Below are 16,371 nucleotides of genomic sequence, written 5' to 3'. Positions count from 1 at the left end.
CCAAGTCTCAGAGCCACTCTTGCTCAACTTGCTTTCCTCACCCCAAACCGCAGCCTGAAGGCCTCCAGAGCCTTAGCCTGAATTACAAGCGATGAAGTGGGATTTGGGGAGCCACTCAGACACTAACCTGTGCGTCCTGCCAGATATGAGCTGATCCCCTTCCAACGACTTCTCCCCCCTACCCTCCAGAGGGAGGGCAGCTCCACCCTCAGCCCCTGCCCCCCTGAACTCTCCCGCTTCAGAGACAAGGCCACATCAGTCTCCCGGCCCAGCTACCCTGGGACGGGGGTGTCCCCAGGCCCCTCACCACGGCCCACCCTCGGCCTGCCTGCTCCTAGGCTCACAGGCACCTCCCTCCTCCATGAGGAGCCAGGAAAATCTGACGCATGTCTGAAAATGCAGCTTCCCCCCACCTTCCTCCCCACCCAGGGGGAAGTGAGTGACAGGAGAAAATAGCGCCAAGATCACAGAGGCTTGATCCAGACGGATGGCTCAGTGTCCGCTCCGATTGCTGGACCTCGGAGATGAATGACAACAGCTCGCTGCCAGGATGGCGGCCCCGGGCAGACACTTCCCGGGCCAGGAAGAATGTGCCAGCTGCCTGAGCAGAGGGCTTCGCAGCCAGATGTCAGGGCAGGATCACCAGGGCCCAGCGCCTGGGGAGGGCCAGGTGTCAGAGCCCAGGCAAGCACCACGTCCTCCGGGGAAAGGATGGGAGGCCCTGCCTTCACAAAGCCTTGTTGTCTACCGCGGCAGCCTGCCCTGCCCTCCCACCCCCGCCTGAATTCGTGCACGCCATCCTCCAACTTTGGTGCACATCAGCCTCTCCTGGGCAGCCTGTTTTAAAAGGCCCAGGCTCAAGCCTCACCCGGAAAAACACTGAATCAGAATCAAGTGGAATATGGTCAGAAAGTGCACATTCATTTTTCAAGCATCCCCTAAATAGGCCCAAGTTTGAGAACACCGGTCTACATGACAAAGCCTAGCCCTGGATTGTTTGTTGTTTCTGGCCACACCGTGCGGCTTGCGGGATTTTAGTTCCACGACCAGGGATCGAAACCGTGCCCCCCTGCCGTAGAAGTACGGAGTCCTAACCACTGGACCGCCAGGGAAGCCCCCAGCCCTGAGTTCTGTATTGGAGTGTATTTTACTGTGAGTTTAAGTCTCTTCTTGCTAGATTTTAAGCACTCTGAGGACACGAGTAGCATCTTATTCCTCTACCCAGGAGACAACTCGATTTTTAAATGAAAACACAATTTGCATGGTGGTTAAGTTCCCAAACCAGTCCTTAAGAGCCTGCTACCCTCACAGGATACTGGACAACCAGGACAGCTTCTCTCTACCACTGGCAAACATTGTGCCTTCGGGAAGACCCGTTCAAGTTCGAACTTGGGTGTCACTTGAGTCTGCAGTTCCCCTGTCCTGGGGCAGGGTTCCTGTGGGACAGGAACTGGGTGCAGGGGGGAGCGAAAGGAAAGGGTCCCCAGTAGAAGGGAGTCAAGGACCTGGGGGAGGGAGTTGAGGAAGGGGTTAGGGAGGGGCCAGCAGCCGGGGAGTGGAGACAGAGGTTGGTGGGGAGGCTGCCTGTACGGATCACCTGGGGACGTTTTCATACAAAGAATGCCCATGCTTCGTTCCAGGGTTTTAACATAAAGGGTAGGGCCCAGGCACCTGTATGTTTTTAAAGCTCGAAGGTGATTCCACCCCACGGCCAGGTCTCAGGCCCCCAGTTGCAGACTCTGGCTGGGCCTGCTGACTCTGCACTGGAGACCCAGCAGCGGGTGAGAAAGGCCAGTCACCCCGTCGTTGCACCATCACCAAGAGGGAAGCGGAAGACGCCAGGGCAGTGGGCAGAGAGGGGGAAAGGAGATCCCAGCCCCACGCTGGGTGTCTGTGAGTCAGGAGCAGCCTGTCCGTTTCTGGGGCTTCTAAATTTTCTGGAACAACGTAGGGCATAAGGCACGTTCCTATTTAATGGCGGATGGCTTTAGGAAGGTGCGGCCAACCCTTGCTTTCTGCTCAAGGGTTCTCCTGCCACCAAGGGCCTCAAGGGAGCTCCCACTCCCTTAACTGGGAAGCAGGGGGTTGATTCTTTCCCATCACCAAGGAAGGAGCTGAGGTGCCCACAGAGATGTGACACACCTCCCAGGGGAAGCCTTTTTGCTAGAAGCAACATTGTTTCTTGAAAGAGAAAAATGTCCCCATCTTCTAGTGAGAGTAACAAGAACACAGAAATGACCAGAAGACCTATCTACAGATTCCTAAATTCATGGAATGTCAGCGCCAGAGGGTTCTACGGCTGCCCCATCATTCACCACGAGTCCTCTAAGCCTCACCTTGAGGAAATGACTTCCTCAAGCAGCCGGGTGAAGACAGACAGACGTCCTAACTCCCAGAGTCAATCGGCTGCTTTGGCAAAGCACAGCCCGAGAAAGGAAGGCGGAAACTGACAGATGTTTAGAGTCTGTTTTGCACCAAGCCTGCTGCACACTGTCAGTTCACCCTAACAACCCATTTCACAGATGAGGAAAGTCGGGATGGAGCAGGAGAAGCAAGTGCTCCGGGTCACATGGGTACTGGGTAGTCAGGCGAGGATTTGAACCCAGCCCTTGTTGATTCTCAAATACCACGCACTTTCCTTTATACCAGGCCACCTCCTGTGAGACAGTCCTTCACATCTACCAGGACCTGCTCATTATCTAAGAGTTGATTATCACCGAAAGGTAAATACAAGAGCCGGACCAGCAGGGTTACACCAAGACGCCCTAAACAGTTGCCCAAACTGGGCAGGGCAAGAACTAGTCAAACTGGCTCTTGGGTGCCAAACTCCAAAAGACCAGGATTCAGAGAGCGAACAGGGGGAAGGAGAGATGCTGGGCCTTCTGGCCTTCTCCTATGTGTCTCCTGGGTGCCTGGCAGTCAGTCAGGACCTTAAACTCAGTAAGCCCACTCCTCACACCTTTCCTCAACTCAGTCTCCAACACATTTGCCTCAAACTCAATCATCACGTCCCCTCCAAGCTCTAAATGATTCCCTCCCCAACCTCCCCACGTCCATCAGCCGCTCCATATTCTCCCACAGTCAACCGGGTTACCACGCCTTTGACCACTGAACTTCGCCCTTCGGTCAGTCACCAAGCCTGCCACCGTCTTCCTTCAATCGGCCTTTAGATCTATCTGTCCCTTCCTCTCTGTTCCCACTGCACCACCACCGTGCAGACACCCCAGGAAAATCCAGGACAAATTCCTCACTGTCTTCCCCGATTCCAGGCCCTCCCATTTCCCCGCCCATCCTGATGTCACTGCCAGAACAAACGTGAACAAATAGCACCTCTGTAGTGCTTTAGAGTTTATCAGAGCACTCTCCCATTCATTACTTTATTTAATCTTCACAGCAACAATGTCAGAGGTAGAGACAACAGAGGCTCAAAAACAGGGGTGTTTCCCAATTAACGTGTTCATCAAGTTGTCCTGTGCTTGGCTGACGTAACTAAACAGGATGGATTCTGAAGCAAAATCTGATATGCAGCCCTTCTCGCAAACACACAGTTGCCTGCTTTGCCTTAGAGACATTTTTTAAAATAATAAAATGGCATTCTTTTGTATATAAATACATATATAACTATATAAAAAGAGATGTATATAATAGATACACTAAACAAATGCTGAAGGTTACAATCTAAAGCAAAACTTAACAACAATATAACCGAAGACAAATTTTAAGAAAACTTAGAACAGTCATCCCCATGGTTCTGCATTAGTAAAACCTCTGCTTGAACTTTAATACCCAGTAGTGCTAGCTATTAACATGATTGCCCCAAAGTGCTTCTTAATTTTTACTTCTTTTTAATTTAAACAAAGTACATCTTGTTATAAAAACGAGAATCGCCCTAAAGAGTAAGATTCCTATAGAAAGCGCATAAAACAAAATGACACTTACAGTATTTTATATTAACTCTCGAAAAGTCCATACAACATTTTAATGCTAAAACCATTAATTTAATAATAATTTACCCTAAGCAGAATTTGCATTTTGATGGAAAAAAAAAAAAAAGATCTGTTGCTCGAAATCTTCTTTTTGGAGTTTTTTTCCCCAAAGGCATTCTGCATTCTACGCTAACCCAGCATGGACAAAAACAGGCCAGAAATGCCACTTAACCCTTGAAATCATGTGTCTCCGTGGATAGTTAATACACCAATTACATAAAATCCATGAATTAACAACACTTTGCCCCCCAAACTGATAAAGACCTGAAAGTTATCATGATGGTTATATGTGCTGAGAATATATATCTCTGGACAGACACACAAGAACCTGGAAACCCTGGCTGCCTCTAGTTAGGGGACCTGTGACTGGGGGCCAGGAGTGGAAGGGAGACACATGTCACTAAATCAGCTTTCCCACATTTAGAATTTTATACCATGTGTATGTATTGGCCTTTTTTTTTTTTTTTTTTTTTTTGCGGTGCGCGGGCCTCTCACTGTTGTGGCCTCTCCCGTTGCGGAGCACAGGCTCCGGACGCGCAGGCTCAGCGGCCATGGCTCACGGACCCAGCCGCTCCGCGGCATGTGGGATCCTCCCGGACCGGGGCACGAACCCGTGTGCCCTGCGTCGGCAGGCGGACTCTCAACCACTGCGCCACCAGGGAAGCCCTTGGCCATTTTTTAAAGAAAGTTATCATCCTGCTTCTTGGCATTTTGACTTTCTTGGCAGGTTTAGCATATGATGCAAAAACCTTTTAAACATTGTTGGATTTCAGCCAAATTTTGCTCAAAGAGGTTTTTGATACAGAAAATGCAATTTTTTTAAAAAATAGCAATTTTCACCCAGGCTTTAAGGCAAAACTATTGTCCATTCCATGTTATATGTTAATATCATTTTCTACCACTCTTCTGTATTCTTTCTACTAAACTGTAGCCAAATACCCATCTTTCTGTAATACTGCTGAAGCTCTTTGCACCTCTCAGTGGAAAGAACGGCTTTCAGCTTTAAAAAAAAAAAAAAAAAAGCAAAAAGCAAAGGGCTTTTATCGGGGCCCCAGAGTTACGAGGAGAAATGCTATCTTTTTGGATATTACGATGATTCATAATTCACATTATGGCCTTTGTAAAGTAAAAGCATCTGAGTATTTACTGGCAAAAGAGAGAAAATACAATCTACAGAGTAAATCTGACAAGGACAACTATCTAGTGCAATATTGTTTTCATGCTTCTGTTTATCCTTCGTTCGGGACAATATAATTTAGTCTCGCAATTACCTATCCACGTGGGCCTCACAAGAGTTGTACGTAAGCATCGCCGTGCAACTAAAACATAGTGGGTTACTCGGTCGGTAATAAAGTGGAGCAGGCCAATTAAGAAATTTCACCTTTTCTGTCATGACAGGGACCAACATTAAATGAAATACATGTGCTGGGGCCATAATATCATTGTAATGTTGGCAGGAAATCCAGCCAATGTTTGTCTCTATTCAGGAATTATCTGTGTGCTCGATATTGTCAGCAGGTTGATTTTTAAATGCATGAACCAAATCAGGGGCCATAATCAATAGTATTGAAACTTTCCATTTATAGGGTCCTTTTTAGCTAATGGGTTTCATCCTCTATCTGTTTGGTGCCACCACTGCCTGGATTAAAAAAGCCTTGATTTGGGCTTCCCTGGTGGCGCAGTGGTTGAGAGTCCGCCTGCCGATGCAGGGGACGCAGGTTCGTGCCCTGGTCCGGGAAGATTCCACATGCCACAGAGCGGCTGGGCCCGTGAGCCATGGCTGCTGAGCCTGCGCGTCTGGAGCGTGTGCTCCGCAACGGGAGAGGTCACAACAGTGAGAGACCCGCGTACCGCAAAAAAAAAAAAAAAAAAAAAAAAAGCCTTGATTTCATACTTTATCATATGGATTCTAAATTCCATCAGGCACTCAAGGCTGTACCTGGTCCAGCACGCCGACCCCCCACACGCACGCACCACCATCCCGCCAGTGGACATGCCGCTGGCCTCCTAAATCTGCCGTTTTGCTGCAGCTCTGCTTCCAAGGGCTGTCCTCAGGTTAGTGGATCCATTCCGTCCCCCTGAGTAGAGCCAAGACCATGACCGTCCACAGTGCGGTGTGCGAAGCCAGCTCCCTTGGGACCACTCACGGCAGGTCCCCCGGGACATCTGGCTAAGCCTTTGCCGACTTCGGCCTGAGCTCAGACCCTCGTCGGGCTCCCTCCCCTTCCCTGTCCTGCTTCCCAGTTCTCTCCTTAAAAAAGAACTTTCCACAAATCCTTGTCTCGGTGAGTCCTGGTCTCAGGGTCTCCTTCTGGGGAACTGAAGCCTGAACACCCTCCAAGCAGGCAAGCTCGCCTTCCCTCCTGGGTGCTGCCTCTGTCCCATAGTGATGCTGCTTCCCTCACAGGTGCCCTCCTGTCCCCCTAGGCTGTGCTTAGGACAAGGCGCCTAACAGTCAAGTGAGATACTGTAAGTGAGAACACTTCAGACCTGTAAAATGCGCTACAAACCTGAATCGCTAGTAGCAATAATGACTCTAACCTGGCTCATCCTTGCAGACCTGGATCTAAGCCACCCCTCCTTGAAGGGGTGCCCTGCAGTTCCCCCTGCAGCAATTTTATCTAATCCTCTATATCCTCACTTACAGTGCAGGCTCCAGGAAGGCCCAGACTTTGTCTAATGCACTGTCGCAGCCTCAGCATCTAGGCTGATGCCTGGCACATGGGGCATATTTAGCAAATATGTGTTAAATAATGATGCTGAATTCAAAGGTCTTGCTCTAGTCTCAGCCCCTTGGGAAACAGAAGGGCGAAAAGCCGCGTTAAGGATCATCCAAAGTGCCTACGATGACATGCCTAACGTACAAAACAACTCAGTGGCAGAGCCAGGACCTCATCCTTATCTCTTGTCTCCCAGGCCTGGGACCGTTCCATCTGAGACTCCACCTCCAGGCCCTACATCTTCCCTGGACCGCAGGGGAAAACTGCAACCCCTTCTCCTTCACCCAAACTATTGGCATCTGGGCTGTTCACTTTAATGATACGCCACCTTGTTATAAAGACGGACTGGGTGACTTCCTTGGTGGCGCAGTAGTTAAGAATCCGCCTGCCAATGCACGGGACACAGGTTCGATTCCCTGGCCCGCGAAGATCCCACATGCTGCGAAGCAGCTAAGCCCGTGCTCCACAACTACTGAGCCTGCGCTCTAGAGCTTGTGAGCCACAACTACTGAGCCCATGCACCACAACTACTGAAGCCCGTGCGCCTAGAGCCCGTGCTCTGCAACGAAGAGTAGCCCCCGCTCTCTGCAACTAGAGAAAGCCCGTGTGCAGCAACGAAGACCCAACGCAGCCAAACATAAATAAATAAAATTTTAAAATTTATTTTAAAATAATAAATAAAGAGGGACTGGGATTTTTTAGCACTGTAGGGTTTTTTGTTTTTGTTGTTGCTGCTTACCAGTAAATTTATTTTATTTTATTTTTTTATTGAAGTATAGTTGATTTACACTGTTGTGTTAATTTCTGTTGTACAGCAAAGTGATTCAGTTATACGTGTATATATATATACATTCTTTTTTTTAACATATTCTTTTCCATTGTGGTTTATCACAGGATACTGAATACAGTTCTCTGGGCTACACAGTAGGACCTTGTTGTTTATCCATTCTCTATATAAAAGCTTTCATCTGCTAGTCCCAAAGTCCCACTCCGTCCCTCCCCTGCCCCCCTGCCCCCTCAGCAACCACTAGCACTGTTGTTTTATGTGTGCTGTTTTCACCTCCCCAACTAAACCTGAAGCTTCCTGGTGAATTCCCCTCCACACCATCTCCAGGACCCTGCACAGGACGGACCACACACATCTGCTGGAGGAAAGAGGCAGACAAAGATGAGGCGTGCAGACGCTGAAGCCAGACAGACCTGGCTCCAGGGCCCGCTCGGCATTTACCACCTGCATGGCCTTGAACGAAGCCGCTGACCATCTCTGCACCTTGCAGAGAAAGTGAGAGAGTCCCAGCGCCCCAGGATTACTGGGAGCACCTAATGAGATAACACATGCCAAGCATTCGGCACAATGGCTGGTATATGGCAACCGCTCAGTAAGTATAACCCGCAGTTAGTAATACTAGTAGCAGTGGTAGTAAAAACAGGCTCCCAAACACCGACTTCCAAGTGGTTTAAACAGGCAAAGATCAAAGACCTGAGTTCAGAAAAAATCCTGCTTATTAATGCCTATTAAATACCTAAAATATTATATCAGGTGTCTCCTTTTCCTTATAAACTTAAGATGTTCAGTAACTACACACAGTCCCCAATGTCCTTCTCCACAGTGAAAGGCCAACCCCCCTGCCCCCCAGTTTGCTTTTCTGGGTCACCTCCCATCCATCTCCTCCTGACTCCTGGCTCCCTGCTTCGCCCCACTCTGCAGAGCTTGCATTGGGTGTAGACTCCACCCCCAGTCCCAGGAGAACAGTGCTGGACACTTTGCATTTCACAAAGGCGTCCCTTCCGACAGCCTCATTCGTTCATTCAATGAGCGCACATTTATCAAATGCTAGACACTTGGATCAAAAGCCAGACGACCACCTGCCCTCTAGAGGACCTCCCAGCCCTGAGAGTCCCCCAGCTTCTCTTTCTTAATCACAGACTCACCTTTGAGAGCTCTCCTTCCTCCCAAGCAGCATTAGGATGACTGTCTCATTCTCAGCAATAAGAGCAGGCGAGCTGGATTCAGACGGCCAGGGTTAGAATACCGGCTCAGTCACGTTCTTATGACAAAACCATGGGCAAATTTCTTTCCCTCTCTGCTTCACCCACCTCACCTTTAGAATGAGGATAATGATGCCTACCAACTAGACCTGTCGGAATGAAATGAAAACCCAATGAGCCTATATGGGATAAGAACCTAAAACAAGAGTGGATATATGCATATGTATAACTGATTCACTTTGCTGTACACCTGAAACTAACACAACATTGTAAATCAACTATATTCCAATAAAAATAAATAAATAAATAAAAAATAAGAGAGTGAGATAATAAAAACATTTTTCTAAATGTTTTATTTAGAAAAAGTGAAAAAGTCTTAAAGTTAGACTAATTGCCTTTTTTTAAATAAATTTATTTATTTATTTAATTTTGGCTGCGTTGGGTCCTCGTTGCTGCACGTGGGCTTCCCCTGGTTGTGGTGAACGGGGACCACTCTTCGTTTCGGTGCATGGACTTCTCATTGCGGTGGCTTCTCTTGTTTCGGCGCACGGGCTCTAGGCGCATGGCCTTCAGTAGTTGTGGCACGCGGGCTCAGTAGTTGTGGCTCACGGGCTCTAGAGCGCAGGCTCAGCAGTTGTGGCGCACGGGCTTAGCTGCTCCGCGGCATGTGGGATCTTCCCGGACCAGGGATCGAACCCGTGTCCCCTGCATTGGCAGGCGGATTCTTAACCACTGTGCCACCAGGGAAGTCCCAAATTAGAGTAACTGTATCCAAAATGCCTACTAACTGTTATGCAATAAAATCATTTATATACTCAAAAAAAAACCCAATGAAGTCTTTAGAACAGCGCGTGGCACATATTAATAAATGCTCACTGATACCATTTTACAGCTTACAAAAAAGATCTACCCTTTAGCTGGAACGGCTGTTTGGTGTTAACACAACGAAGTGCTAAGCTAACCACTGAAGAAGAAGAAGTAAAATGTTCTGAACTATTGCTATGTCACAGCAAGACTCTCCTTTTCCAGGCATCTGCCAAGCCAGCTAAAACCTCTGCTTCCAGGGAAAATGTAAAGAATCTCGAGCAGGGACCACAAGTTCTATTTGTAACTCAAACTCGAAGAAGGCTCTGGAACAAAGAGCATCCTGACAGCTCAGGGGGCAGAGAGGTGCAGGAGGCTGCCCTGGGCAGGGTGCGACCTGCCGCAGAGGCTGACCCCAGAGACCCCTGCAAGGCGGCCCGAGGCACAGCGCCCGAGGGAAGTGCAGGTTCTGGAACCAAGGAACAGCCGAATCAGAGGGCAGGACACAGCAAGGGAAATCCCGAGCACTGCCAACAGTTGAGACTCGAGACGGTGGCAGTATGGTCCTGGGTGATCCGTCGCCAACAGCAAGACCCTCAGCCTGTGGCCCAGGGCGTGAAGGAGGGTCCAGTCTCAGGGGAGGGAGCTGGCAACAGCTGGGCAGGGTTCCCCAAGCATGTGAATTTCCGATAACAACAGTCCAGGCAGGAAGCATGGCACTAAGCAGGTAAATCAGGACAAAAATCCATTCGAAACACCTGAGTTAATAAGGCAGGTGAGCAGGAGAAGGTACACAAAGGGAGAAAAGGGAAAAGAGTAGACCCAGAGACCCCAGCCTGGGGCTCAGCCCTGGCCCATCAGAAGCCAAGTGTACTGGCAACAAAGACTTGATTCCAATCCCTCCAACGGTGGGAAGGCAGCACCTTAAATGCTACTTCCTTTCATAGTAGATGTGTTGGCCCAGCTGTGGGCACCCGTGCAGAGCAATGGAGGGAAAATGATGTAGCAGAGCCCAAAGGCAAACAAACCCAAGACCAAAACATGGTAAGAGGCGAGCATTCCAGGTACGTCAAGGATGGGAGGGTCTGTGTGTAGGTTTCACTCTGCACGCGCAGCACGTTAAATGAAAGTAGCCCACAGAAGGGTTTACCAGGGATGTGGGGTGAAACATGGGGCTTCTATTTAGGGTTAAGTCTTTCCCAGAGAAGGTGATTAGTGGCAGTGACTTGAGTACGTTGTCTGTATTTATAGCATTTTCTCTCAGCCATCAAATCCAGAGGACAAATGCCAAAGGCCTCTAGAGGATGAGTACCCGGATTTTTTCCACTTCACCTCTTAAGGCAAAACCCCTCCCCTAACACTCAGACTCTCCTCTGCCCAAGTCTCTGAACGAGAGCCAGCTCTCCGCCCACACCCCTTCCCGCCCCAACAGGGCCGTGACCCACGACCTTGCTGGGTCCACAGGCCATGCCAGGCCTTGGGGCGGGAAGGGGTGTGGGACCCACCGGACTGCTCCAGGGCAGCAGGAAGGGAAGACTGAACAACACTCAGAGCGCCAGAAAAGAAGACCTGAGATCCCAAATCAGGAGCAGAGCAACTTTTTCCCAGACTGGTGATGACTCAAGGGATTCCCGGGCACAGCAGTAAAGCCTCGGGGGCTGTCTTCGTGCCTGATGCCCCAGAACGCTAAGCGAGTCACCCCGTTCTGCCGCGTCCTTGCCAAAGTCAACTCCAACGTGAGCCTCAGTTTCTCATCTGTCACAAACTGGGTGGCCCCCAAAGGCACCTCCCACCCAGGATCCTATGACTCCCCGAGCAGGAGACCAAACAGGTCCAACCTTTGTCCAGTTCAGGGAACCAGGTCAATGCTCTGCTGGGCAGGAGCCCCAGACTGGAAGAACAGGAGTGGTCACGAGGCTGCACTCCTGACACAGGTAAGAGGAAGGAAGCCATGCCTCAGAGCCTGCATCCAGCCCAGCCGGCCTCTGCCGGACTTGTGCAAGGGTTAAATTCCTAGGCCTGAGAAAAGGCACCAGATCCCCAGGGGCAGGAGAGAGATGAGCTTCCTCCTCCTCCAGCTAAGGTCTGGGATGGTTTCCTGTGCATGCGTGTGTGTATGCGTGTGTATGTGTGTGTGTGTGTGTGTGTGTGTGTACGCGCGCGCGCGCCTTTGTGGGGTTTTTCCCTCCCTCCTGACCAGCAGGTTGTGCTGCCCATGACAGAGGGAGCCCCTGAGGCTAATAACCCTGTGTGCATCCCCCCAGCAATGATGTGCGGCCGGCCACCCTGCCCCTTCCCACACCACCTCTCACCTGGGGGTTGTCCATGTACCAGAGAAGGCAGTTGGCCTGCGTGTCCAGAATAAAGTACCTCCGCAGAAACTTGCCGCTGTTCTCATTCTCCTCGATGTCCAGAAACCCACAGATGCGGTTCTGCCGATCCACATAAGGCATTCCTGGGCTCTGTTCACATTACCCTGTGTGGCAGGAGGGAGGGAGGGGCCGTGAGAAGGAGAGTACAGCGGGTGCCTCACTCCGGCCTGACTCCCCTCTGCAGAAGGGAGGCTGCCACCCTCTCCCACGGGTGTCCTTCCCCAGGGCCCCAGATGTCCCACCCCAACCAGACCCTGGAAACTTCTGTCAACTCTGTTCCATGAACAGTCACCAAAACCCATGAATTCAACTAACTTTCCTGAGGCTCCACTACGTGCCAAGCAGAGCGCTAGGCAACTTTACACGCGTGGAAGATGTGAGTCCAGACTCTGGGTCAGGGGCCTGGGTTCAAATCCCAGTTCTTGTCACTTACTGATGTTTGTGTGACCACAAACTGTTTAATCTTTCCATGCCTCAGTTTCTGCATCTGTAAAATGGGGATAATAATAGGACCTACACCAGATTTTGGCGAGAATTAAGTACGTGACAGACAAAGCATTCATAAACACTAGGTATTGTTATCACTCTTCAGAAAAGCCGTGTGAAGTAGGTTATAACCCAATTTATACGTAAAGAAACTATTGCAGAAAGGATTTGAGCTCCCGTGCAAACACCTGGATAAACTCTGCCGAGAATTCAGGTGTGAAGAGCAGCCCCTCCAGCTCCATGAAGGTACCAAGGAATCAAATCCGAGGGGTTCCTGGGGCAGGGCCACACCCCTCAGCCCCAGGACCACTTCCTTCACTTTGCCATTTCCCAGAGGCCACTTGTAATCGAAGGAATGAGGGAGCAGAAGAAAGCCCAAACCTGAACACTTTCCTGATTGCAGAAGAGGGTCCGGCGATTTGAGACATTCCGCACCCTCAGACAGGCCTCCCCTCTCCTGGCTCCCTTCCGTCTGTCTGAAGAGCCAAAGGAAAAGGCAGGAGCTCTGTTCTCCTCCCCAAGAGGAAAAGCACCCTCCAACAGGCAGCTACACCCCACCTGGACGCACAATGCACTGCAGAAGTGCGACACGGTGCCCAAGGGTTAGAAAACCCCACGTGACAGTCAGAACTTCAAGGACAGACGCCACCCACCCCACCCACCCCTGGTCCTGCTTGGCTCCAACAAAGCAAAAATTCACTGTGACCCAAGCCCGCCATGGCCCTGAGCCTATGACTAAGCACAGCTGAGAGACGGCTGGCTTCGGGCCGTGCCCTGCACCATGACCCTGGGTAAGCCCCTGAGCTACCAAGATGCCACGCCCGCAGGCTTCCTGGCCAGGAGGAAAGTCCACATGCAGAGACACACATGCCCACAAGACGAGGCGAATTCTAAGGATGTGGATGGTGGCGGGGCCTTGCGGTGCTGAGACGCTGCCCCAAGAAAAAAATACCCTGCTCACACACCAGGATGCCAGGAAACAGTGAATCCCTTGATTCCAGGTAAGGTCAGGCAGAATCCCAACGGGGCAGATGACTCAGTCAGGAGGGAGGCGGGTCAGGGGATCCCGTGGCGACTCGCTGGGCAACGATGGGAGACAAAAAGGAAAGCAGGCAGGGAAACAGGACACAGATGAAACAGCACAGCTAGAAGGGAGTAAAAGAGGAGGAGAGAAAAGGAGAAAAAGTGTAAAGAGGAGGTTTAGAAAGAGGGCAGAGGAGAACGAAGTAGCAGCACAGTGGGAGAGGAGGACCCCGAGGGTGAGGGCCAGGGGGGAGACACCCCTGCACGCAGTGCATCACGTGGTCAGAGGTCCCTGTGGCCAGATCCCCAGCTCCTCGGTACCTCCCCAAACTAAGCCTCCATCCCAGCTCCCGTCTCACCACTGGCCAAAGTGAGTTCAGGAAAGGGAGAGAGATGGGTTCAAGCCAAGGGGTAGGGTCAAAAATGGGGAGGGAGAGGCCCAGCGCTGGTTGGGGAGGAAGCGGATCCCTGAGAAAGGATGCAGCTTCCCCCAGGGAATCAGGGGAAATCAGGAGTCCCAGGCAGAAAGGCTGGGTCAGCCCTGCAGTGAGGGTGCACCCAACCCCCAAGAAAACTCAGCAAATTCCCCTGATGCCAGCGCAGCCACAGAGACAGACGTTCCGGGGGATTCAGCGCTGTCGCCACCCGGGACATCCCTAAGGGGAAGGGTATAAACTGCAGTGGATGACAAAGCCAACTGTCTCTGGGTGCAGCCAGCAAGCACAGCACCCGACTTCACGCTGCCTTTCCAATGTCCCCTCTTCAGCCCAAGGGGCCTGTCTTTTTCTCAAGTCAGAGGCCAGAGAAGCCACTGTTTCCACAATCCTCCAACAGTCTACTCTTGTAGAGGGGGCTTCCCACTTGCATGGTGGGAGAGGACCCTCAGGGACCAAAAGGAAAGATGATAAAAAGAAGAAATCTGGTTACACATCTCCTGACTGTGGTTCTAGCCCAGAAAAAAAAAAGCTGCTCTGATGTCCTGAGAAGCAGCTGAGTCACAGGGCTCATCAGCATGTGGGAGGTGGGTGGGGGCAGGATGGGCGGCAGGAGAACCAAGCATCACACGGGAAGTGTGGTTAGAACGAACAAGCCCACCCACACAGAAGCGACAAACCTAAAGATGGCGCAGACACACAAACCTGAGGTCCCGAGCCCCGTCCTCTGACAGTGCATCCTCATCCCGTGGGTGCATCCCTTGTCCCAGCAGCTGCTGGTACAGAGAGCCAGCCGCCACCGGCCCCCAATCCCCTCTCCCTGCTTCTTCAACCTGCCCCCCAGCATCGTCCAAGTCTCCGCTGGCTCCTCCCCTTTTTCCCAGAGAGGCTCCTCGGATGGGATTAACTCTGCCACCACCCCCCCAGCCCCGAAAACCAGGCAGGGAGGGGAGAAAAGGAAGTACCAGCAGCCGATCCATAAGGGGGAGGACACCCTGATGCACATACACATACTGTCTATCACCTCTTCGAAATGTCCCTTCCAACTTGCATGACACTCCTCGGTTATACAGTTCTAGCCTGTCTTTTAAACTTTAAAATCACTTGTTATCTTAAATTTCATTTTAACCGAGTTCCCCAGTGTAAAAATACTGGGGGGAGGGTGACACTGGGTGATGCGCCCCAGGAGTTGCCCCATGCCCACCCCCACTGTATCCTGGGTCCCTCAACTGGACAATGACTCTCAGCCCATCTCCTGGGGCAGCGTGCAAAGTGTTCTGGCTGTGTCAGAGCACCGGACAGTACTCTCTCAGGCCAGCCCCTCCACCTTCGCTCTGATTCCGTAACGAGACCACCCAGCGAGGAGCTCCTAGGCCATCACAACACACGGACAAGAAAGAGCACAGACTCTGTGCCCAGCAAGGGACCTCGGCCCACCGCACTCAGCACCCTGTCTTTCCAAAGCACGCCAATCTCCCCAGTGTCTTCCATTTCTAGTGCAAAATTCACAATATAACAATGCTAGCATTAAAAAAAAAATCACTCTAGGGTTTCCCTGGTGGCGCAGTGGTTGAGAGTCCGCCTGCCGATGCAGGGGACACGGGTTCGTGCCCCGGTCCGGGAGGATCCCACATGCCGCGGAGCGGCTGGGCCCGTGAGCCATGGCCGCTGAGCCTGCGCGTCCGGAGCCTGTGCTCCGCAACGGGAGAGGCCACGGCAGTGAGAGGCCCGCGTACCGCTAAAAAAAAAAAAAAAAATCACTCTAGCCAACTGTTTTCACTTTTGCATGCTTTTTCATGCTTCTGTCCACATAATCAACCTTCTTAAAACTTTCAATTATACCGTAAACATGTTCCATGTTGCTACACAGTCTTTATAATCAGTGTTTTTAATGGTTGCATAACATCACTGGACTGGATTTACTATAATTTACTTAAACCATTTCTCCATGATTAGACAGTTAGATGATATCCAATTTTTCTAATGCTAAAATTCATCTTTTTATACTTTCTTCTTCTTTTACACATGGATACAGCATAAATTCCAAGTAGTAATAAGACTAGACCATAGGTTATGAACTTTTATAACTCTTGAGACTTATTACAAAATTGCTTTCTAAAAGTATTTCATCTGTTTACACTGCAGCCAGCAATATATTGTTACCATTGCTATAATCTTACATACATTGAATGTTCTCATTATTTTAAACTGTGGCTAGTTTAAATATATAATGACGCCCAGTGAGGCAGAACATTTCTTCATGTTTCTTTCCTGCTTCACATTCCTTCCTAGACTTTGTTAAATGCAAATCAAAATTATGTGTGGGGCTTCCCTGGTGGCGCAGTGGTTGAGAGTCCGCCTGCCGATGCAGGGGACACGGGTTCGTGCCCCGGTCCAGGAAGATCCCACATGCCGCAGAGCGGCTGGGCCTGTGAGCCATGGCCGCTAGGCCTGCGCGTCTGGAGCCTGTGCTCCGCGACGGGAGAGGCCACAACAGTGAGAGGCCCGCGTACAGCAAAAAAAAAATTATGTCTGCACACAATCAATTTCTCTCTCT

General features: G+C 50.7%; 1 protein-coding gene across 6 annotated transcripts in view; it reads right to left on the bottom strand.

Annotated features, from left to right (window-relative positions):
* Positions 1-16,371, bottom strand: part of PLEKHA2 (pleckstrin homology domain containing A2) — a 56,721-nt gene that overhangs the window by 32,725 nt on the left and 7,625 nt on the right. For 4 of the 6 annotated variants that reach the window (XM_033848931.2, XM_033848933.2, XM_033848935.2 and 1 more), the window contains one exon: positions 11,812-11,975. In XM_033848931.2, the coding sequence (XP_033704822.1) occupies positions 11,812-11,952 (141 nt within the window). In that variant the 5' untranslated portion in view covers positions 11,953-11,975. Of the gene's footprint in view, positions 1-11,811; positions 11,976-12,304; positions 12,359-13,322; positions 13,503-16,371 lie in introns of those variants that run through there. The other 2 variants (XM_033848937.2, XM_073798528.1) reach the window with 2 other exon arrangements.

Source organism: Tursiops truncatus, chromosome 21 (assembly GCF_011762595.2).
Source record: "Tursiops truncatus isolate mTurTru1 chromosome 21, mTurTru1.mat.Y, whole genome shotgun sequence".
NCBI classification, from domain to species: domain Eukaryota; kingdom Metazoa; phylum Chordata; class Mammalia; order Artiodactyla; family Delphinidae; genus Tursiops; species Tursiops truncatus.
Note: the sequence above shows the minus strand (reverse complement) of the source record. Positions and strands in the feature narration are given on the sequence as shown.